Raw genomic sequence first — 25,470 nt, forward strand, 5'->3', positions numbered from 1 at the left:
AGTGTAGAGGACCAAGTGGAAGCTGAGCCTGAGCATCCACAGCCTGGTCATGATGAGGGACGGACAGCAGAGTTAATTTCACATCAGCACGAGGTACTGGTAAGTGCCAGGAGGAACAGGACACATTATAATATGTATATAAATGTATTGTGGCATAGTATCAGGACATCCTGGCTAGTGTCTGTCACGCATGGCTACGGGGCGAATGGCTGGATGATGGGCCTATTTGGGAGGAAGTCCAGGGCTGTTTTTCAGCCCCAGTCCGTCCCTGATGAGGACTATGGTTAACTGCTCCTCAGATCTCTGCAGGGTAAATCCAGACAGCTAGCTAGACTATCTGTCCAATCTGAGTTTTCTGTTGCACGACTAAAACTACTTTTGACACATGTTCCACCAACACAAGTTCCTTCCTGAGACTATTTTGCAGCCGCACTAGGGCTCTGTCCAGTGCTTAGCAACGCCCATGACAATTGTTTGACGATGGTTTAAAGAAATGCCAATAAATCAGAGCACGTTTTTCTCCCATCCCCGAAGGCTGTGTGGACTAGCCAGACCCTCCTCAGCAGCGCTGTGGAGGAAGGTCTGGCAATGTGAGACTACCGCTACCTGAAACAACACGCCACTTGTGTTGTTTCAATGCAGAGCTGTTTTTAATTGGAGACTTTTTGGTGTCTCAATGACGTAGTGGTTCAAGACACGTGCCATTCTGGCTTGGAAACCCTGTTACGCCCCAGTTCATTTTGTGTCTCTCTTCAGTGTCAGCGGTCAAATCAAATGCCTAAGTCTAAGTGAGTTCAAGAGTATCTTTTAGTTTTTTCATTACAACAGAGCAAAGTTTAAGCAGCAACATTAACATTTGTTTGAATGCCTTTTTAAATATGTATTAGGGAGCTTTCAGGATCACAGTTCGTTGTAATCAGTTCATTTTGAGTGACTTCTAACAAACATTGATTACTGAATAAAAACACTTTTATCTCCAATCATCTAACACATTTGGAACTTGAAGAGCCAAATAATAAAATGTTTAGGTTCTTTATTGTTTATAAGGATTAATGTCAGTCGATTACTTGCTCCTCTAGTGTTGTGCGTTCAGCTCTTGCCAGCTGTGTTTTGCTCCAACTCTTCACAGTTTTCACAAACGAATGACCCTGAACTTCAGCAGCTCACCTCAACCCCACACACCCGCCTGCCTAATGCCATTATGCAAGGCCCTACATGCTAAAAGTCATTGGTGGTGATAGTGGCTGATTAGATTGTGTCCATTGATCGCGTGGCGTGCTGTTAGGACGAGGGCGGTGAGGGCTGCAGCTCAGACACACTGTCAGTCTGAGACGGAGGAGGTGGAGCCCCATGCAGCGCAGCAGATTGAGTTATTGATCAGCTCGCTCCTTTCTCCTGTCTCTGTCTCTCTCTCTGCTGCTCCGAGAGACCCCGTCATCAGGATAATGAATTTCACTTATTGCAGATTAACGTCATAAGGTCTGTATGGTAATAATGGCAGAAATTAGCTCTTTGTCACCCCCTCTGGATTTCCGAGAGGAGGGGTTGGGGAGAATGAAGGTTGTTATGGCCCTGTTACTCAGTCTGAGGACTGTGATTTTAACAAGAGGGAACTGAAAGAGAGAAAGTGCATGGAAATGAAAGACTTGAAGGAGAATTAAGAAGAGTCTTATGCGGACTGCGATTTCAGCATCACTGAAGTGGTAAACGAGAGTTCTGATGCAAGAAATTCAGGTTTGATGGAGGAGAGTGAAGAAGAAAAAGAACACTGAATAGCAGTGCTGCTCTGAGAAAGAGAGGGCAAAGAGGAAAGATGAGAGCGCATGATTCAAAAGAGACATAAAGAGATGAAGCAGGATTGGTAAAGTGGAGGAGAGAGAGTAAGATAGGCAGTGGTCATACAGTCACCAGGCAGCGACGCTAAGCGAAGCTTAAGGGTCGGCCATTGTGTCTCCAGCACCCAGATTGGGGTGGTAAAGAATGAATAATGAGGCTTGATTACAGTCCGTGAGATGGCACATTGTTCAGAATCAATCCTCCAGGCAATTACAGGCGGTACAAACAGCAGCCATCAGCCTCAGCCCGGACAGAGCGGGAAGCGATTGTTTTCAGAGGACAACATCATCTTCGTCAATGACTTGTTGCCTCCTCATGTCGGAGCCATTAGCACTTACTCTTCTCCTGCAGCACATTCAGCAGCCCACATAAAAGCCTCCAGTTTACATGTGTGTGTGAATATATAAGGATGCTTTTCCTTATCTTATACACAAACACATACCGTATATAATGGAGTGCATGTTCCCTTCTTGTTTCAGGTATGGTTTTGGATTGTTGGATGCAGGGCTGATGGTGCAGCAGGCTGCACGCTTCAACACTGTTGCTCCACAGAGGAAGTGCATGCAAGAAGTCACACTCCGTCCTAGCAGGTAAAGCTACCGCTATTGACTGCATACTGTATGTTTATTTAACCCCTTATAACTGCTGATTCTGGTTCTATTTTTAATGCTTTTCTAGATGTATCATGTGGCTTAAAGGTCCCATATAATGCTCATTGTCAGGTTCATACTTGTATTTTGGGTTTCTACTAGAATATGTTTACATGCTTTAATGTTCAAAAAACACATTCTTTTTCTCATACTGTCTGTCTGAATGTACCTGTATTGACCCTCTGTCTGAAATGCTCAATTTTAGCGCCTGTCTCTTTAAGCCCCACCTTCCCTGAAAAAGCCCAGTCTGCTCTGATTGGTCAGCGTTTCTGCGGTCTGGCTACTGACTTATGTAATAATTTTTAATGGTTAGGATCGTTTCTCCAGGAGGTGTGGTCAGTGTGAACATCCAATCAGATGCCTGCCGTTGGAGGACTAATGAGATCAACACTCTGGAGCACGTTCAGGTCAGGCGGCAGTTTTAAAATCACAGATGCCATGAACATGCAGTGCATTGTTCCAAAATCTGTATTTTTTTTTTTTTTAAGAAAAAAAGAGTTCTACTTAAAGAAGATCTTAAAGACCTAGTTCTTTTTGGGAGATATGCTTATTATTGAGAGGTATATTTAACTGTTAGATATAAAGCTATAGCCAGCAGTTGGAAAGCTTAGCTTAGCATAAAGACTGGAAACTGGGGGAAGCAGCTAGCCTGGCTCTCTCCAAAGGTACCATAATCCACCTACTGTATCAGCTCCTCTAAAGTGCACTAATAATAAACATGTTATATCTCTTTTGTTTAATCCATACAAAAACGAAAGTAAAAAACAATAAATTGTGGTTGCCAGGCAACCAGCAAAGATTCCAGGAAGTGACTGCTTCTGAAATAGTCCCGCACATAACCCCTGTTAAACCACAACTTGTCCTGGTTGTGATTTTACAATTTTTTTGATTTTACGGTCTTTATGCTAAGCTAAACTAACTGGCTGTAGGTTCATATTTAAAGGACAGAAGTGAGATTTGCATAGATCTCCTCAAGAAAGCAAATAAGAGTGTTTAAATGTTGAACTGTTCCTTTAAAACATGGAAAGGTGAAAAGATGAGTTTTTCTTGTATACTTATACGTATATATATACGTGTGTGTATATATATATACATACGTATATATTTTGTTGTATACTGATATTGCTGTAAATTGGCTAGTACAGCCTTTTCATATTTCCTGTTGATCTTGACATGCACTTAACTTCTGCCCACAACCAGGGAAGTTTCAAAATTTCATAGAAATTGTTTTCTGGGTTTATGTGGCATGTGTTCTATCTGAGAATGAGAGATAAAAAAAAAAAAGAGATCATACTGTGATGTGTAATGTGTTGGCTGTGTCATTTCCAGAAAATGGCAAAACTGTGTTTTCTTGAGTACAGGCAAATACGTACATGCAAATGTGTTTATGTTTGACTGTGTCAGCCGGCATACGTACTGTGCGTTTCTGTGTACGCGCACATTCGAGTTTGTGCGAGGTATCTATGTTTGTTAGTGTGTTGTGTGTACTTGTGAAATAGCAAAGAGACAGAGAGAGAGAGAGAGAGAGAGAGAGCGTGAGTGTGTCAGCATGTAAATTGAAAAGGCTTCATCTTTGCGGCTCTGCTCCCTGGCAGAAAGCGTGGGTCAGGCCATCGCTGCGAGGTGTGATTGATGGACGTGTTGCCGTGGTAACGCGGTGTAAACAGGAGTGGGCTGTCAGTCTTTTTGCAGCTTGGCGGCTCTTTCTGCGATGTGCCATTGTCACACCAGATGTGCTGCTTGTGATGAACAGGGATAGGGAGAGTGTTTACTGGGTGGGGGTTTGGGAGGTGTATGTGCTTATTTAAATAATTTAGCTAATATTCCCCTCAGCCATTTTTGTCACTGTGTCTTCTGTTTCTGCTGCCTACTTGTCTTTGTCTTCCTCTTTGGGTGGCTTTGGACAAATCATTGGATTGTCCATCTGGCGTGCACAGTATCTCAGACAATACTGACTGGATTTGGATTTAAACTTGACAGATTTACTCAGATTGGCCTAATCATCCATGTGTCACATGCATTACCTCAGATGTTAATGACGATCGCAGGAATACGGTACATTTTTAATGAGTACTGAAGAGGCGTTGCATCACATTTAAAGGAATTGTTCAACATTTTAAGAAATATGCATATTTCGCTTTCTTGCAGAGAGTGAGATGAAAAGATTGATAACGCTCTCATGTCTGTACGCTAAATATGAAGTTAGACAAGTTACAAAGACTGGAAACAAGGAAACAGGTAACCTTGCTTTCTCTCTCTAAAGGTAACACAATTTGCCTACCAACACCTCTGAATGTCACTAATTAACATATTATATCTTGTTTGTTTAAATAGCACAAAAAACAGATTGTAAAATTAGCATTGGTTTTATGGAGATGTATGTACAGGACTATTTCTTGGCCAGGTGCAGAAACTGAAGTCTGCATGCACTAAAACAAAAATTGTTTCATACGGATAAGACAAACTACACAAAGCATGTTAATTATCCAGGCTAATTGACAGAGCCAGTCTAGTTTCCCCTTTTCAAGTCTTTATGCTAAGCTAAGCTAACTGGTCGCTGGCTCTAACTTCATATGTAGCGTACACGCCTTACAGATGTGAGTGTTCAACCTCATTCAATTATCTCTCAGCAAGAAAACAAATATATCAAATGTCAAACTATTCTTTTAAGGTAAAAAATCACAGCAGTAAAGAGTCTTTAAAAAATAAAATATAAAAAATCTTTATTTTAGTTAGTTCCGTACCGTCAATAAAAAGGCACATGGTGTTATACAGTGGTACTGAGAAGAAGGCCTGAAAGATAACATGTTTACATGATGCTGTGTCTCTGTCCACTCACTTCCTCTCTCTTGTTTTCCTATTTCTCTATCCCTCCATCAATCTCCTTGTTCACACCTTTTTTTTCTTGCCACCTGTCTCTCACCAGGTGAAAGTGAGCATCAGCACCGTGTGTCGCGGTGACCTCTCCATAAGCCTGGAGTCTCCAGCCGGCACTGTGTCACTGCTGTTGGACACACGGCCCAATGATGCCTCCACGGCTGGCCTGAAAAACTGGACCCTGATGACGGTGCACTGCTGGGGGGAGCAACCACGAGGCCTCTGGACCCTCCAGGTGAGGGAGAAAATGTACTTTCACTTAGAGCTGGGCGATATGGAAAAAATCAAATATTACGATATTTTTGACCAAATACATCGATGTTGATATTGCGGCAATATTGTAGTATTAACACAATGACATTTTTGATAAATAATCATCAGTAAGGTGGATATAGCGACCATAATATAATCAATATCCAAAATGTAAGACGATATCTAGCCTCATATATCCATGTCGATATAATATTAATATATTGCCCAGCCTTACTTTCACTGCAACATCAGTTGTGCAGCTTTTTATTTTTTTCATTTTTAGCCATACCGTCGCCGCCTAGCTACATTTAAGATACTTTTTAGCTGCACTTTGTGTTTTGGGCTAATTCTCAAATGTTAGCATGCCAAACTAAGATGGTGGACATGTTAACATTATACCTGTTAACCATCACCATGTTAGCTTTTTCATTGTGAGCCTGCTGATGTTAGTATTTAGCTCAAAGCACTGCTGTGCCTAATTATAGCCTCAGAGCTGCTAGCATGGCTGTAGATGCCTGTCTACTTAAGCCCTATTCGCACAGGATTATTATCATCTTGGGACCTCGTGTGATTAAGAAATGACCCCCCCAACATCTGAGTTTCATGTGGCGCATTCGCACGGGATAAGCAAAGTCTGCTTTTACTTGAATTGTTTGCATTCCATTTTTGGTTACTCTGAACTCTACAAAACAGTAGAAATTACAATAAAAAAGAAATTAATTTGGTTGTTTTGCCTTTCGTTCGTTTGTTTTGTCTATCGTTCAAGACGCCCTCCAATATGGTCAACTTCATTAGCATATCTCAATACTTTGATATGACTTTTCCGGTGAAGAATTTATATATTATATATATATATACACAATTCCCCTGCAGCTCTGAAGTTATAACTAATTTAACTAACTTACAAAATGTACCAAAAAAAATCTTGGCAAAGCGTATACTAATTTTCACATTCTGTGACTCTCCTGGACACCCTATTTCAGATACCTTCTCCCATGATATAAAAATGAATTGCTTCACTTCACATTGTCCCCTTCCAGTAGCTTCAATGTATAGATGTTTAAAAATAGCACAGCTCAGCTCGGTTCAGCTCATTTTGCAATAGCAATGTGAATCATCCTCTACTTTCATCTCTGAGTTTCAGCCAAGCATGGCAATCTTCATTTTCCTCCCTGCGCTCTTCTTTTCCTTTTTTCTGCCATAGATGTGATGATGTTTGATATAGAGGAAGGAGCTAAAATGGAAGGGAAATTAAGACTGGAAGGTTAAGTAACCTTGGCCGGGTTTGACAGACACAATGCTGCCGACGTCTGATTAGAATCCATGCTCACAGACAGTAGCGCGCTGAGGTCATTTACTGTACGTGTAGGTGGTAACAGTTGGGGGGGCTCTTTCTTTGTGTGTGTGTGTGTGTGTGTGTGTGTGTGTGTGTGTGTGTGTGTGTGTGTGTGTTTATGTGCATCAGTCCTTGTAAACAGTTGGAGGTTTACAGAGAAAAAGCTGTGAAGATGAAAGACACCCACCTCCTGTCCTCTATCACCTACCTCTTCCCACACACACACACACACACACACACACACACACACACACACACACACACACACACACACACACACACACACACACTCTCTGTGTCTCTGGTTCTGGTTCCACATACTCACGCAGATTTACTGTCCCCTCTGTGACCAATTACCAAGGCCCAGTATGTTGCAGAGACGGGGAGGAAACACCGTGAAGCTGAGCCACATACCACCGCCGCTGCTCATTACCGCAGGGCCAAGACGAGTCAACACAATGCTTGCAACGCGAATTAACGCTCGCATTGTACGTGCTGCATGCCTTAGCACAACGTTAATCAGCACATACACACACACACTGATTGGTTTTATGCTGGTTGTCAACTTTACCATGGATTGGAGAGGAACATCTACACACACAATCACAAGTACAGGATGCTGAAAATAAGGGGCAGCGTTACAGCACTTGAAGTCAACACAAGGAGGAACAGAGAGAGAATAGGGACACACACACACACACCTAAAACACAAAATCTCTCTGTTTCTAAACTGTTATTACAGATAGTGTTGATCAAATATCATGGTTCACCCAAAGTTCAACTAATTGTCACAGTACAGGAATGTATAAGAAGGACTATTTTAGTCTAGACTGGAACTCTAGACCCAAATCTGAAAGATTAAGGGTCTGGCAATGAGTAATGAAAATGGCTCAATTTGAGGGCGGCACCAAGCATGCATTTGAAAATCTCACTGCACGCAATTGGATAACACTTCGACCAGTCACAACAATACACAGGGTGACGTATCCAGAGTGTACCCATAAATTTAGCTACCAGCGGAGCTAACTGGTAGATTAAACTCTTAGCTACCAGCGGAGCTAACTGGTAGATTAAACTCTTAGCTACCAGAGGAGCAAATTGGTAGATTAAACTTTTAGCTACCAGGGGAACTAATTGATAGATTAAACTCTTAGCTACCAGAGGAGCTAACTGGTAGATTACATGTTTAGCTACCAGCAGTGCTAACTGGTAGATTAAATGTTTAGCTACCAGCAGAGCTAAGTGGTAGATTAAATGTTTAGTTACCAGCAGAGCTAACTGGTAGATTAAATGTTTAGCTACCAGCAGAGCTAAGTGGTAGATTAAATGTTTAGCTACCAGCAGAGCTAAGTGGTAGATTAAATGTTTAGTTACCAGCAGAGCTAACTGGTAGATTAGACTCTTAGCTACCACAGGAGATAACTGGTAGATTAAATGTTTAGCTACCAGCAGAGCTAAGTGGTAGATTAAACTCTTAGCTACCAGAGGAGCTAAAGATTAAATGTTTAGCTACCAGCAGAGCTAACTGGTAGATTAGACTCTTAGCTACCAGCAGAGCTAAGTGGTAGATTAAATGTTTAGCTACCAGCAGAGCTAACTGGTAGATTAGACTCTTAGCTACCAGTAGAGCTAACTGGTAGATTAGACTCTTGCCGTATCCAGTCGGCAAAACAGCAAAAACGTCCTTCTTGCAAAGGAAGGATTGGAGCGCCGTCTTCTGTTCCTCTTTTAGATAAAAAGCCAAGTCTAACTCCTTCATTGTAGCGGCCAAAGCCGTTTCCGTAGCCATCTTGCAATGTTTACTAATGACTTTGACGTTGCAGTGCTGTCGTCAAAATGTTTAGCTCGCCTCTGGCCCGCCTATATCAGATACAGCGATGTGATTGGTGCAGCTCGGCTACAAGGGCATAGTTAATGAGCATTACTGAATGCCAGAGTGACTCGCTGAGCAAATTCAAATTGTGCTCTCGCGAGAACTCTGGATTTCCAGGGTAATTTTAGTCCCCTTTACCAGTACAATAATTTAATATCATGGTTCTTTACATATGTAGTCATTGGAAGGTTTTTGACATTTTCTGTGCTGCTGCAGAAATAAAAACTGCAGAGGCACTGCACTTAAATTTTGAATTGATACGTAGAGAGGATCAGAGGACAAGGCAAGACAGACACAGGACAAACAGGACTAATAGACAAGATAGAAGGAGTGATGGCAGAGAGTGAAGGGTAAACTAGAAAATGGAGGCCCTGGGAAGAGACTTTAACTGGACTATCTGCTGGATCAGTGTTTAAAATCTCAAGGGCAGCAGTGGAGGGGGTAAGGAGGAAGAGGGTCTGTGGAGAGTCTATATTGATTCGTCATGATGACAATTGTCAAAGAGCGCTGTGGTGCTAATAAAAGTGGGACTGAAGTGAAAAGGGAGCGAGTGCTGTGTCTCGAGGCTCGCCTGACCTTCCAGCGCTGTGAAGGAGACGAGACCGCAGGGCTGGAAATCCACTCTCTCTCTCTCTCTCTCTCTCTCTCTCTCTCTCTCTCTCTCTCTTTCTTTCTCTCTTTCTTTCTCTCTCTCTCTCCCCATATCTGCTCTCCCCTGTGCTCGATCTACCGCCATCTGTGGTGCCTTCACTCAGTGCTTCCACTGTTTATGAGAGACAGTATTGCAAGCAGTATAGCACAATATGGAATATGCTTATTCCAGCAATACACAGTATGGATTCACACCACAGTGACGATGGTGATTAAATATAGAATTTAAATATATATATATATATATATATATATATATATATATATATATATATATATATATATATATATTAATCATCAATATCTATAACCATTAAGGATAATTTATAAGCAGATAAAAGGTATATCAGATGTTGTTTCAACCCTGTGTCCTTGTTCTTCCTTCATCCTCTCTCTCTCTCTCTCTCTCTTTCTCTCTCACTCTGTCTCTCTCTCCCTCTCTGTCTCTCACTCTGTCTCTCTCTCTCTCCATCTCTGTCTCTCTCTTGCTATCTCACACGTCTCACCTTAATCGTCTCTCTCTGTCCTCATGCAGTGCTAAGAGGTAACATTCTATTGGAAACTATAAAATGTTAGTATACCATATTTATGGTTTGTACTGGGTTTAGTTTAAAGGGTTGTTTCACCCAAATATAGAATCCATGCAGATAGTTTTTGGTCCCTTGGGTCCAGGTTTTAAGATTTTTCTGAGATGTTTGCGTCCACCAATCAAAATGTTTGTAGTGGTAACAGCTGTAATGACCTACAACAAATTCCGCCGCAACATCTCTTTCCTGAATCAGCTTCTGGAAAGAAATGTTGTTTAGAATATTTTCTTCATGTAATATGTTACTGCTGTGAGCACCAAAACCAAAATTCCACCATTTCACCATTTTATTGGAGTGGAGGCAAAAATCTCAGAGTCAACTATCTCAAAACTTGTGCACATATCACGAAAACAATCTGCATTATTAGATCTATTATAGGGTAAGAGAAAAATCTCTCTTTTAACATTTATAATATGATATCATATATATATAATAATGATAAACAGACTCTTTTAATTAGTAACTATGACGGGCAGCATTTCTGCATTATTGTATATAAACCGACATACATTGCTTTCTCTTCCACCCCACCTGGCTCCATGCTGCCCACAGGGGTGTGTGTGTGTGTGTGTGTGTGTGTGTGTGTGTGTGTGTGTGTGTGTGTGTGTGTGTGTGTGTGTGTGTGTGTGTGTGTGTGTGTGTGTGTGTGTGTGTGTGTGTGCGTGCGTGCGTGCGTGTAGCAGGGTGGCAGCGGTCTTTGAGCAGAGATATCTCTGATTCCCAGAGGACTTTGACTCTCAAGCTGACTGTGACTAGTGCTGCTGTAGGAATATAATGGCACTATTTAGCCTGCAGCACTGTGGCTACACACACACACACACACACACACACACACACACACACACACACACACACACAGCCACTCTTGCAGGCCATGACTGACAGATCATATGTGTTTACCGTCACCATCCCCTATGCCTTGTCTGGAGTCACTCACACAAACCAAACACACAGTGAGGAACTGATTATGGAACAACCAGCAGATATTGTAGGAACTATGGAGTTTGATCAGTGCATGCAGCCAGTAGGAAACATTTATATTAGCCAATCAGTGTCTTTTACTTTGATGGATATGATGCAGTTGGTTTTATTACATATTCTCTAAAGAAATTATCCACATTATCCAATACGTCTCTGTTTTTTTGTAGGAAATGTTTGGATCCGATTCCAAACAAGTACACCTCAATATGTTTTATAATTGTGGTTTATCCTGAGTTACAGGGATTGTTATGGACAATCTAGTTTGTAAGTATTTTACTAATTCGATTTCTCTCATATTTAAAGATATGAAATATCAAAATATCAACTATTGACTATATCTGAATACAGTTTTATTACTTTTAAAAGTAATAATATAATTTGGTGCATGACTTATAACAAGGAAAGGCACCACTCAGCACTGGTAAACAAGTGTAAAAACATCTACAGCATATACAGTACCTACACAAACTCACACACGGCATCTAGTTTGACAGACACACCGTCAAAGCCTCGGTAGTTGCTACAGCGGAGACAAACTCACATGCACATTCTCACTAATGTGTACTTTCAGCCACAAAAACACACACACACACACACACACACACACACACACACACGCACACACACACACTCTGGCCCAAGGTGGATTTCTAGAGGTGCATATATTTGCATATATCTGCATGTTTAATGAGTTTTGGGAGATCAAGCGATCTGAGTGGCCCTTTGTGGGTATTTCTTTCTTTTTTACGTGTGTGTGTGTGTGTGTGTGTGTGTGTGTTGAGGGGGGGTTGGGTCTTCATGTAAATATCACCCACTGTGTGTTGGCACCCGTCACAGATGGTCGGGAGCGAGGGCACCCTGTGGGCACAGGATACCTATTTCTGTTTGTCTGCGTGCTTTGTGTGAGACTGGGAGGCGGAGAGAGTGTGACTTTGTCTTTGCATGTTTGCGTGTGTGAGTAGTTTGTGTGTGTCATGTACTATGAGCACTATTTCGGTGTGTTCTTGCATATGTCTTTGTCTCTGTGCATGTTGCAGAATGTTTGTTTGTGTAATTGCATCCATGTGCGCGCGTGTGTGTGTGTGTGTGTGTGTGTGAGTGCACTGTGATACTGTATGGATCTGTAAGTTTTACCTCTGAGTGTATATGCATGTGTTTGCTATTTAATACATATTTGTGGAGTGTGTGCGTGTGTATACAATTTAAACGTGTGTGTTAGTACAACCCTGTGTGTGTTTGTTCAGTTGTTTCTGTTGCAGTGTGTTTTTGTATGTGTGTGTGTGCATGCCTGAGCGTGTGTCTCCCAGCATGCAGTGTGGCCATGATGGCCCTGTTTTGGATGATTGATGTGTTGGAGGGATCAGCGAGGAGCCCAGGTTGGGCCAGAGCCTCAGTCTGACACACTGCTGCTTCCCTGCTGCTTTACATATGTAGACACAGCAAGACTCCTCTTCCCCTCCCATCTGACTCTGACTCCCGCTCCAACGCAGCCAAAACACAGGTTCCTTTTTGGGGGTTTACTTCCAATCTTCTGTTTATTCCCTGAAAGTGAATTGAATACTGTGCGCTTTTCTAGCAACTTCCTGTTTCATATTTTACACCGGATTGTTGCCCAATGCCACACGCTGAGGTGCTGGGGGTGAGAGTAATAATACTAATTTATTTAGCCCTCGACAAAAATAAGTTTTGTGTCATAGCCAGGTCATAAAGAATGGTATTTATTTATCTGAGTCTGGTGGATGAAGGGTTGTGTTCTCCTGAAACATTTAGACATAAAGCACACTTGTTTTGTGATTGTGGTTTATCCTGAGTTTCACTAGAGCTTGTGATGGTGATCGAAATGAAATATCAAAGTTTTATCTCCAAACAGCTGCCATGTTTTTAAAATCTTTTTTTCTGAGTCTTTGTCTCCTTTATAACTGTATATTGGTCAATGGTGTTCTCTGTCCTCTTCTTGTGTACGTGCATCTTTGTCCCATCTTTTTCCTCTCTGTTTGCCTGCCTCTGTGTCACTATCTCTTTCTGAACTTCTGTCTCTTCTCCGGCTCATCCTCTCTCGCTGGGTCTCCCTTTCCTCTCCCTGACACCCACTCTCGCCCATTTTGATATCCTGCCATCTCTCGCCCATCACTAATCCCCGTCCTCTCTTTTTTTCTCTCTCTGGCTTTGAAATCCTTCTCCTTTCCCCTCTGTTCCTCTGCATCTGCTAATTCTTCCATTTTCTTTGTCTGTCTTTTGTCTATGTATTTTATTTCTCCTTCATTTATGCCCTGGTTTGGTTTCTGCTTGTAGCTCTCACACTTTTCATTCCACTGTAGTTAAACATCATTTGTTATCATGACAGTAATACAATGTGGCATTATTTAACTGGTAAAGAGATTAGAATGTTTGTAAAGTTATGTAATCCAGAAATTATATTTATGGATTTAATGATCAGGAGAGTAAATTATGTTGAAAATGAACTTTAGCTCAATTAAAAACAATCTGACAACTCCTAATATTTGACTCATGAGTTTTCCAAACGACAGTTCCACGGAGAGCCATGTCTATCCAGTTGAAAGGCATGCTGGGAGGCTGGCAGGCATGCGAGGCTTATCGATCCACCTGTAGCATCCAGCTGTTTGTTTAGCAACAACAAATCAATGCAGCGCTCGGCTGGGGGCCGCCATGCCTGGCCTCTGGTCTGCTGGGAGCACTCACACATACACTTTCACACACTCCCATATATAATACACACACACACACACACACACACATGCAGGCTGGGCAGCTGCTCGGCAGATGTAGTGAGTTTATGTGGAGTGAAGTCTGTCTGCTCCGAATTAAAGGAGCAAGTATTTTGGCAGTTTGACATGACGTGATGCATATTTAATCCAATGTGAGGTTGATATTTTGGTTTTTAATCATAAAAATAGGACGAGCAGTAATGGATAGTTTTACTTTTACATCCAATTTTTCCGCAAGCTAGTTGATTCAAATACAGGAGGTGATTCAGAACTGCTTAAGAGATCATCATGTAAATTGGGAGAGATAATTCCACTTCAATTCAATGTTTCAATGAATTGTTTCCAGTAGTGATAATCTTTCTGCTGGTCTGCACTGCCAAACGCACCTTTGAGCATGGGGAGGATATCGTTATTTAAAGTTCCAAGTCGGAAAGTCATTGGTGTTAAAGTCAAAGTCTCTCTTTTCTTTAGTCTAGAGTAAAGTTATCAGATGCATGATTCAAGCCTAACTCAAGTCTAAGTGAAATGACTTGAATCCACACCAATGCTGGACAATCAGGCATTATATGTGCTCGTTTTATCCCATGTAAATGTGTCATAGTGGAAGTCATACGAGGCAGCATCTGGAACATCTCACTTCTTCGCTATTAAGCGTCCACTGTTTGTCCAAATAGTTTTGCCTTCTCTCGCCTAGTTTGATAATTTTTACAACGTGTTCTGTGAAGTTGACCAGCAGCATAGAGCACTCTTCCAGTTACAACTGTAAACCTACCAAAACAAAAAGGAATCTGTACAAATTTGTTGTGAAAGATGGCAAGCTGTGATTGGTTTGTTTTGTCTGTTGGTTTTGTTTTATAGGGACAAGTATATAGCATGGACCACTGCCACATACCACAGTATTTATAGCTGAAGGTAGTTTGCAGAGCCTGTCCCTAGGACAATTGCGACGCAAAATGAATCTAGGGGTTAATAACACATGTGTACCGAGTCGACCGTTCTCTGGGATATGTTTTCATGCTAATTGAATGTGTCTCTAGCTTGAAACAAACTAGCGTAAACCGGTGAGTAGCTTATAACGCTAGTTGAACAACGAACGCCGTGCAACCAGTAACATAGCTTAAGCACGGCGTTCGTCGTTCAACTGGTCATGACGGTCTGTACATTTACAAAGTTCTCAAAGCTTCGGTTTACATGTAGGGACCCTCATTATGAGTCTTGTTAGTGGTATAAAATAGCGATATACCCTCTGCCCCGAAGGCTAGCGTTAGCAGCTAATCACCGGTTTGCAGTAGCTTGTTTCAAGCTAGAGACGCATTCGATTAGCATGAAAACATATCCCAGAGAATGGTCGACTTGGTACACATGTGTTATTAACCCCTAGGTTCATTTTGTGCCAGAATTGTCCTTTAAGAATATGGTGGCAGTATTTATCATTTAAAAAGGCTTGATTGTTGTAGAAACTGCTTGTGATCAAGAACTTACACAATAACTTCACCTGAAGTAGAACCATATTTGTGTCAGGAGTAGTTTACTGAACAGCATGTAATAACTTACATATAATTATACTATTAACCAAATGCTAACATTTTGTCATATCCACACTTTCTCTCCATGAATTCGGTCCACACAAGTAAGTTTTCCACATGAATCAGGGTTTTGTGGTGAAATGATGCCCTTTATACTGATGTGTCTGTTTCCAGGTGACTGACCACAAAGGCACCGTGAGGAGCTGCATGAGGCCGAGTGACGAGGAGGCATCCGGAGCCTGGCTCCGTAAAGTTACACTCATCCTCTACGGCACCTACCACCCACACAGGACCACGCACGGTATGTGAGAGCGTCAACCACTCGAGATACTTTGAACACATGCAAACTGAGGGGAGAATGGAGGCAGGGTTACTGAAGAGGTTTGACACATGCTCCGAGTGTACTTTTGAAAAACAACACCCACTGAAAGCCAAATATGAGTCAGTTAATTAAAAAGCACGAAATGAAAAAAAAATAAACAAGTGATTTAACTATAAAGAATTTCTAAATAGGAATTTCAAACGTTCAAAAGTTTTCCACAAGTGCAGCGCAAAGATTGAACCCTCGACTCCCACTTCCACCTGCCATCTTTGGCTGAGGCAGTGTGGTCAGAAGAAGTCAGCCGGGCCACTGACCACAGCGACTGTGATGTGTAATTACAGCCTGACCCCTTGCTGCCCCTCCCCAACCCCACCCCCTCCTCCATGGTGTGTGTCAGCTCCCCTGGTGCCCACGGCCTCCACACACACACAGACACATACACAGACACACACACCTCGTTAGCCACACCGGCATGAAACCGTGTCCCTGTCGGAGGTTTTTAGGGTTGTTAGAATCACCCAGGCATGCTCGGAGAGAGACATTGAACCAGAGTTTCCTGTTAATCTCTGTCAACGGGGGTTCCCACCGGTCAAGGAGGTCCTGGAATATTGTGGACTTTTGAAAGATAGTCAGGAAAAGTCGAGGACCTTAACACATTTACTGGTCAAGTTAGGAAATTTGTACAAATTGGTTTATTATTATTATTTTTTGGGGGCATTTTTAGGCCTTTATTTGTATAGGACAGCTGAAGACATGAAAGGGGAGAGAGAGGGGGAATGACATGCAACAAAGGGCCGCAGGTCGGAGTTGAACCTGCAGCCGCTGCGTCGAGGAGTAATGCCGCCTTCCCACTGGCACTTGAAATCAGCTCCGTAATACGCAATACGCCCCCAGTGGACGTCGTACTACACCGTTGTAAGCTTAAGAAGCGACTCACAAAAATGGCAGAGGGACTAGAACGACTGATGAGTCTCTGAATGTACGATTCTCTATGACCTCTCTTATACAGATAGAAACAGAAAGGCTGCTGCATGGAGAAAAGTTACCCAGGATGTTGACGTGTCACGTTGGTTAAATGTGATATAGCGGTATAATGTCAATAATTTGATGTCTGTTGCTAGCTAACTTTGTTTATCAGTACCATAGCAACGCTAACTTCCGCTGAAATTGTCGGATAGGAACCGTCAGTAGCCTTTCGCAGAGTTCAATTTTTTGAACGCATCCGGATGACCAACTGACACGATTTTTTTTACACCTCACCCATTCGGACCTGGTTTGGACCCATTTGCACGCGGTCTGCAAATCTCCAGAGGAAATTAATGACTTCCGGTCGTTTCAAAGCCTTATCGGAGCTGATTTCAACTGCCAGTGGGAAGGCGGCATAAACCTCTATACAGTATATGGGCACGCGCTCTACCAGGTGAGCTACCCAGGCACCCCAGATGGGTTTATTTGGCAAATGTTTCACTCCTCATCTGCATTAAAACCTGAATTTTAGCGCAACTTTATTAAACAAAAGTGTACAAGGAAGGAAGGAAGGAAGGAAGAACGTTTTTAGGGCACTAAAGTTCTCCAGCTCAGTTCTGGAAACCTGGAAAGAGATAGAAAGCTTGTGGAATTTCCCCACAGGGCCACAGTGGTAACCCTCTCTATCTGTGTGTGTGTGTGTGTGTGTTTATGTGTGTGTGTGTGTGTGTGTGTGTGTGTGTGTGTGTCTGCTCTGTTGCTCTCTCGTCTCTTTCTGTCAAGATGCTGATCTCTCTGTTGAGAAATCAATGGCTCTCCCTCCTCCTCTCCCTCCCTCTCCATCCATCCATGTATCCCTCCCCGTGCTCCTGGATCTAACCCAAGTTCAAGCTGTTAGTCAATCTGCTGTCTACACACACACACACACACACACACGCGCGCGCACGCGCACACACGCACACGCACATGCACATGCACACACACACACACACACACACACACACACACACACACACACACACACACTCCTCATGCACAGGTTCTTACAGCGTTGCTATTCCTCAATCTTTTCCCCAATGACATCATTCTGTAGTAGTTTTACCGGCTCTGAACTTCACACACAATCATGACTATATGAATTGAATTTCCAGACAAGCTCCTGTTATGCTGTGTGCAGAATATATTCAAATGATATTTGGATCTTTTGTATATGTTATTAATATACATGTTAAAAAAAATGCTTTGAAATTTTTGAAAATAGCCTTATTTACAAGCCTTAGATGAGGACATCGATACCATTCCCATGTCTGTATGCTAAATATTAGAGGTGCAACGGATCACAAAACTGAAGGTTCGGAACGCATCACGGTTTTGAGTCACGGATCGGATCAATTTGTGGATCAGCACAAAGAAAGGGGGTACAATATATTTTTTTTAATGCTTTCCAACTGTCATAAAACACAGCTCGTTCAAGCCGGGGGAGCAGAGTTTGCTTTCCTGGGGAAAACAAGGGGGTGCGCAATATTTGTTAATGGCAAAATATGTGCCAAACCACTCTGAATGAAGTATTGTGGAGCTGCAGAGACGTCCCGGCCTACAAATCCTATCCTACAGACTAAAGAATACATCTTTGTTTGGTACAGATCCTCACAAAAATCACACTATAATAATTTTAATTTCTTTGAATGTTAATAATTTTCAATGAAAATGAGAATAATGATACAAAAATGATCATTCCCTCCAATATCGTGAATCATATCGCAATCGCAACACCAGTCAAAATAATCACAATTAGATATTTTCCTGAACAAAGTATGTGTAAGTACGTCACCTGTATGTCAGGGGTCAAGAGCCTGAAGTGAAAAGTTGATGGTGAAAACCGCAGCATTGATGAAGAATGGACCGTATGCATTTCTTTTGCCAACTTTCAGTAACGCTAAACCAGTAGGACTCATTTGCAATGAAACGATCGCTGTTGCAAAAGAATACAACCGGCATCATCATCAAGAATGAAGAACACGAACATGCCGATGACGTCATTTACGTGCATATTAAGTAGCCACATGCATTTGCTTTGGTCTTATAATACAGCGATGGATTTTCCTGCTCCAGCGGAGAGGATGGTTTGTTTAGCCAGCAGCTAAATTTACAAGAATTTGTCCTAATTAAACATTGCAGTTGGTGCTAAGAGGAGCGTGTGAGCATGTGAGCGCTGATCGCGGTTACGTGTCAGTTAAACTTCTCATCTCCAATCCTATCTATAGAGCTCCAGCCAGCTCACAGCGGGGTCTGTGAAGGAGGACAGGCCGGGCGGCAAGCCAGCGACCCCGGCAGGCACCCACCGGCTGTCATGTCAGACTGTGGAGCTTCTGAACTCTGACACAGTCGGACCAAATTTGCAATTAGCCATACATTTTCGTAAAACGGCCCATATTTGACCTCTACATAGTTGATTGTGCGCATGAAAAAGTCTCAGAAGTGAATTTAGTGATGAAATAGCAGACGAACAATGTATAAAGTTTCCAGTTGTTGGCCACGACAGCAATCCATGGTTGTTGTGATTGTTACAGCACTTTGCACTTTCTGATTGGGCGGGCCAGCTGTCACTATGGGTTATTACCCAGTGTGCTTTGTTGAATGGTCTCAATGTTATATTGTTTTATTTCATGTAAATACTAGTTTACTAGAGGAGTAACGTATGCATTTAGTTTCCATGCTTATTGTGTTTCCACAACAATGTTAGTGAGTAAATCTACTGAAATGGTCACCATAATAGTGGAGTGAGATGTGTAAGATGAGAAAGCAGAGGTAAAGTCATGTATGTCATGGTTGTATAAGAACAGTGGCTATCTGTACAGTGTTTCCAAGCGCAAACCACTACAAAAGGCATCAATAAATTGATGGGGAGGGTCATGCCTTTTTTCCCAATCATTTTGGAGGGTCATAGAAAGATTAATTGCTGGTGAAGGGAGGGTCAAGTCTATTTTGACTTAAGGGGTGATAGAATGCAAAACTGACTTTACCTTGTCATAGTTGAAAAAACAACAGTTTGGAGGGTAAATAGAACCTCAAAATCCCATTGCCACCTCTTTCCTCTGCAAATCTCACAATTTGAAACTGCTGCTGAAAACGGGCAAATCTCAACGAACCACCAAGTTGACGTCAACTCGGTGGCTCCTCCTCATTTGGCTCTAGTCCCTACCTTTGTCACGCCCCAACATTTACATAGGCTACACCACTGATCTGAGGTCAGCTTAGTCTTCTGCGTCTAGGTCACGCAGATCTCAGAAATGTTATACATTGTTCATCCGCTTTTTAGTTACTACCGACCTTGTGTCGCAGTTCAGCAGGAGCTCAGCAGGCTAACATGACAGCGGCCGGGCTGCCTCGCCACCCGGCGTGTCCTCCTTCACAGACTCCGGCTCGCTGTGAGCTAGATGGATCTCCGTCACGACCAGAAGCCCGCGGCGCTCCATACCCGCATAAAATCACCGTTTCTGGGTTACTGGACTACCAAATGCAGAGGCCCTGACGGAGCTCCAGGACCTGCAGCTAGCCACGATCTTTACCCATAGGATTGAATGGACAGTAGCAGCTAACGAAACCCCTCCTATTCACAAAAATGCATTAAATTGAAATCGTACACTATCGTTAGCTTTGTAAGACCTTAGGGTAGCTGTTATATAAGTGGCGTGACAAAATTCAAACTGTAAATATATTATAGTTATGCCGGCAGCCGGACAGCTCCGTGGAGCCCCGAGCACCAGTTGTCCAGTAACCCAGTAACAGTGACTTTCTCCTGGGTATGGAGCCCAGCAGGCTGCCACTGTCTCGTCAGACTGTGTGGACCTCCTGAAATCTGACACGTCTTACCAAATTTGCAATTAGCCATCAATTTTCGTAAAACAGCCTATATTTGAGCTTTATATAGTAGATTTCTTGCATAAAAAAGTCTCCGAAGTGAATTTAGTAACGAAACATTGCAGTGTCTGAAATATGAGACCTGCTGTGTCGTCTCCAATGAATGTGTATGTCACCCAATCAGCGCGCAGCTCATCTAAATATTCATGAGCATACCATATTTGGAAGAAAAGCTCTCGTTCCAAATAGGGCCAAAACACAGGGATGCATAAGGGCCCATAAAATAGCAACCGGGCAATTTTCAGCCCAACAAATGTTGCATACCCTATTAAGAGACCTTAAGGAACAGTGTGAAATACTCTATATAATCATTCTATCACCCCTTTAAGATACCAAAACTCCTCCGGTAGCCCCTCAAATAAATAACGAACAGTTCCTTAAGCTTAAGAATTGCTACAAGTTGTGATGCGAACACAGTGTATGTTGTAACACTTGTAGCCTGTGAATGTCCACATTTTTACCTGGGTATAAGAAAAAAACACACTGTCCAGAGTGTTCTAGTATTATGAAAGGATTTGCAAGGTGATTTTATTTATTTTTTTAGTTCTGTTCACAGTCAACTGTGTAGACCACACACATATTCAAGTGGAAGTAGAAATTATTGAATAATGTATACTGATTTTCTGTGACCCGCTGTGTGCTCTGTTAAAGCCCCCGCATTTCTGTAGTTCATTGGTTTAAAAAAAATGAGTACATGTTGCCAGTTTATTTGGTACACCTGTAGAATCATACCTTCATAAAGGTCATAATGTTCTGTTTTTGTTTTAGAAAGACATTTGTCCACCTCTTTTATGTTAATGAGGGTAGACAAAATGTTAAAAACACCTCTCAGTATAATGCAATACAGTTTAACAGCACCACCAACTACATCCTCCAAAACAGTTTCTGTAAAAACTGATTACTATTTACAACTCATTACAACCTTCATGAAGGTAGGATTTGTATTATACTGCATTTGTTATAGTTAGGCATACCTAATAAAGTGGCTCCTCAGTCTATATGCATCTAAATTGAAACAAAATTAAACACAATTCTGGTCGGGATCAAATCACAAATTCCCCTGCCAAAAACAGGAACAATGCAACAAAACTGAGTATTATCATAAAAAGATTCTGTCAATTTAAACAGTTGACACAATACATGCTAAAACACCTGGGCCTCTTATATAATGGCAGCTGATTGATTATATTTTATGATCTCTTTACTTATTAAGAAAGTGCTGAAAACTATGGAGTCATAGGAGTGCCATAAAAAAGAATAATTCTGTAGAAGAATAAGAAAATAAATCTGGAAATATAAAGAGAAATAAATAAAAGAATAAACAAATGTTGAAAAAAAATGACAAATAACAAAATTAATAATTATAAGGATAATGTTCATTTAGTTGTACATTTATTTCTGTATATTCCATTATATTTCTTTTATTTCTTTATTTTTGCATAACTTACTCTTACTATTTTTTAAATATTTGTTAATGTATATTTTTAAATAATTTCAAATTTTATACATAATTTATTTGTGTTTATCCCTTTTCTTTAACCTTATTCTTTTCCCTATTGCTTTTGCTTTATTTATTCTTCTTTATATTTCCACATTTATTTTGTTATTATATTACAGATGTATTATTTTTTATGGCACTCCTATGACTCCATCGTTACCATGATGCATTCCTAATATACATACTTGCAGATGTCATTTTCAGTGTTTCAGGCATTTATATCACTTACATAAATGTTCTTCTGCCTACCCTAAAGTAAAGCCAACTGCATTTAAAGGACAGGAACTGTCATACTTATGTCATTTATACTACAGTGGACATGTTTGCAAATGTAATTGTTTTTAGAGCTTCAGTAATTCCATTCATATTAATCTCTGCCAACATCCAACATGCTCCATCTCTCATTTATGCCAGTTAGTCAGCAGATACCACACGGTAAGCTTTACGCTCATGATGTGTAGGATGAAGCTCCAGCTCCAGTGTGTGTGTGTGTGTGTGTGTGTGTGTGTGTGTGTGTGTGTGTGCCTGTGTGTGTGCGTGTGTGTTTCTCCGCCTCTGTATTTGTGCTCGCCACTGTTTGTGTTTGTTTGGGGGCTGTGCGGCAAGTGAAGGTGAATTGCTGTGATTATGTGGCAGTAATTGAACAGGGATGGTGTGTTTAATTGAGTTGTTGTTTCCTGATGTTTCTCTGTAGTAGCAGGAGCCGCCGCGCTGACAGGTGCCTTGTCTCACCTCGCCAAGATGAGGTTTTTTTTAAATATATACCGTCACGTAGGCTTTGTTGTGTCTTTTTTAGCCATGTTTCTGTGTGTTTTGCCTTCATGGTGTTTGTAAGGCTGAAGGATGTGTGTGTGGGGGTTTTACTGTTTCAGCAGGTGGATGCAAGTGTGGGGTGTGTGTTGGAGCCATTTCATTGGCAATCAGCGCGTGTTGCTGGGGGTGGAAAGGTTTGTTTAAATGTGGCCTAATTGTTTCAGCTGTGTTGCGCACAGCAAGGTCACAGTTTTTTTTGACCGTGGTTACGTGTATGATAACGTGGTGGTAAGATTAAAAGAAGAATTATTATTTTGTTCTATTATTTTGCTGTTTACTTATAAATAAACGGATTGCCATATCCAACTTTAAGTTTGAACTCTTGGACAAGTTATTCATTGGCAATTGTTAGTTCAAAAACAACGCATCTACACCGATGCCACGCGTTAATTACCGACAAAACAAAGGAACAAATGTGCGCCAACAGTGTGTAAGATAGTTCTCTGAGCTCTGACAACTTATACATAATGTTTATGGATGTTTAGTTTTAAATGTGTGTGTGTGTGTGTGTGTGTGTGTGTGTGTGTGTGTGTGTGTGTGTAGGGGTACGACGGTGGGATTTTGTGCAAATGCAGCTTGTGTGTGTGTGTGTGTGTCTGTGTGTGTGTGTGTGTGTCTTTCTGTGTCTCTACCTGTCTGTCAAAGTGTGTTACAAGGACATATACGATCAATTATACACATATATTACTAGATAATATTCTACACCATTATTGTGCAAATAAAATTCAAAACAAAGACTACCAGTCTGGTACTTTTGATGATTAATGCAACCCTTTTGCATTCATTTCATTCATTTGATGTGTTTTTGAAAGATGTGTATGCAGACTTACTTGCATGTATGTGTATGTGTAAGATGTGTGTGTGAGACTATGCATGAACCCTTTTGTGTTTTCTTTCCTGGTCAGAAACCTTGTATCCATTTAAATTCATCAAAAGTCAACGCTATTGGTCACCATTCACATCTGTCTGTCGGTTTTACAAAATAATTGACAATGATTTTGTCTGACTTTGTAGGTAAAGAGCTCAATAAAATGTTTTGAGTGTTTTCATTTCCTGAAAAAAGTTTTTCAAGGTTTTTACCCGATGAAATGTTTGTGAGTCTGTACACAGAATGAATGAGTGTGTTGTGCATGCTTGTTTGTATGCATTTGTGTTTACTTACATGTTCCTCTATATCAGAATCTGCGTGTGTGGCGTGCGTGCGTGCGTGCGTGCTCTGTCTGATCTACCTTCTAGGTTCTATAGCCCAAATCAAATGGCAGGAAACATCTTCCTCCTCCTCTCGTACAATTTCTCCTCTCTTGTTGCTCCCCCACTCCCCCCCCCCTTAGCTCCTCGCTCCTTCTCTCCCCCCTTTCCTCCTGTCTCGCTCTCTGCCGAGGTGTTGTTACGTTCCTCCTCTTGAGCTCCAGTGATCTAAAGGCTTCAGTGTGTGCGTCTATATGTGTGCATCTGTGTGTGTTTGGTGACTGGTTGCTGATCTGAGCAACCCGGCGCTGCGCATTGTGGCGCAATTCACGGACGACGTCTCCAGATGAATGCCTCCATTCACAATTACAGCCTCTCCATTAGCCGCAGCCCCCGCCGCCTTGTTGTTGTCTTTTCTTCTTCTCTGCAAAAAAAAGAAAAAAAAAAGCAATTAAAGCTGGACAAAAACAAGCTGGAACACAAGCAGTGTACCTGGAAAAAGAAGACAAAAACAGCAAGGGAAGGGGTGTGCGAGTGTGTGTGGGGCGGTGATTCTTCAGTTGGGCTTCACACTACACCCTATCTCTGTTTTATGCTTGAAAAAATCCTCCTGGATTTATTAGAACATTCACGCATGAATGCAATCTCCTCTAAGAAACTCACACAACTACTCAATGTCGGATATATATTTTTGATTTTCCCATTGTGTTGTAAGTGTGCCTGTCTTACACTTTCATTCTTAAAAGGATCAGATTACTTCACAAGCATAGAAAGCTGAGGAAAGCCCCTCTAAAGTGAGCACATTTTGGTGCAGATCTTCTTGAAAGGGGCTAGTTTAGGATTAACACTTTGATATATGGTAAAGGTAAAACGTAAGGTTAGATGTGTGATTAAAAAAGTTTTATCACGGAACGGACTGTTTCTATATTTATTTAATTAGCCAAATACATTATGCAATGCTATGAATTGGAAACACATTTGTCTTCTTATTAAAGATATACTTATATATACTTATATAAAGTATTCTTGACATGATTTGTCTGTAAAGTGATGGTGTTACATTGTAAATGTCCTGAAATATTTTTTCACCACAACCTTCGGATTGAATGACCACAGTTGGTTTGTCATAAAACTAACAAGTTTCACTTTTTTATTTTGGTCTTCAAACATTTTATTTTGAATCCTTCACGTGGGGGCCATGTTTCACTAGTTGAATGATTTTAATGTAAAGAAGCAGCAGTAGAAAATGTTTGGTTTGCATTAGCAAAGTATTAAGTCATAACAGTTTCTTACTATAACACTACAGCTCTGATACAGCTGTAGAGTTGACATTGAGAATAGCAATGACATAAAACTACAAATAATAAAACTGGATTGCATTGTTTTCCTGTCAATCCCTCGTGTCACCAGGCAATTTGAATCTCACGCAGAAATGGCAGACCCCGCCACTATCAACAAAAACTACCA

General features: G+C 41.4%; 1 protein-coding gene across 1 annotated transcript in view; it reads left to right on the top strand.

Annotated features, from left to right (window-relative positions):
- Window positions 1-25,470, top strand: part of LOC114557388 (proprotein convertase subtilisin/kexin type 4) — a 256,104-nt gene that overhangs the window by 224,897 nt on the left and 5,737 nt on the right. Inside the window, exons 14-17 of the mRNA XM_028580817.1 lie at window positions 2,316-2,426; window positions 2,800-2,893; window positions 5,413-5,598; window positions 15,470-15,596. Coding sequence (XP_028436618.1) covers window positions 2,316-2,426; window positions 2,800-2,893; window positions 5,413-5,598; window positions 15,470-15,596 — 518 coding nt within the window. The remainder of the gene's footprint in view (window positions 1-2,315; window positions 2,427-2,799; window positions 2,894-5,412; window positions 5,599-15,469; window positions 15,597-25,470) is intronic.

The sequence above is a fragment of the Perca flavescens genome, chromosome 6 (assembly GCF_004354835.1).
Source record: "Perca flavescens isolate YP-PL-M2 chromosome 6, PFLA_1.0, whole genome shotgun sequence".
Classification (NCBI taxonomy): Eukaryota; Metazoa; Chordata; class Actinopteri; order Perciformes; family Percidae; genus Perca; species Perca flavescens.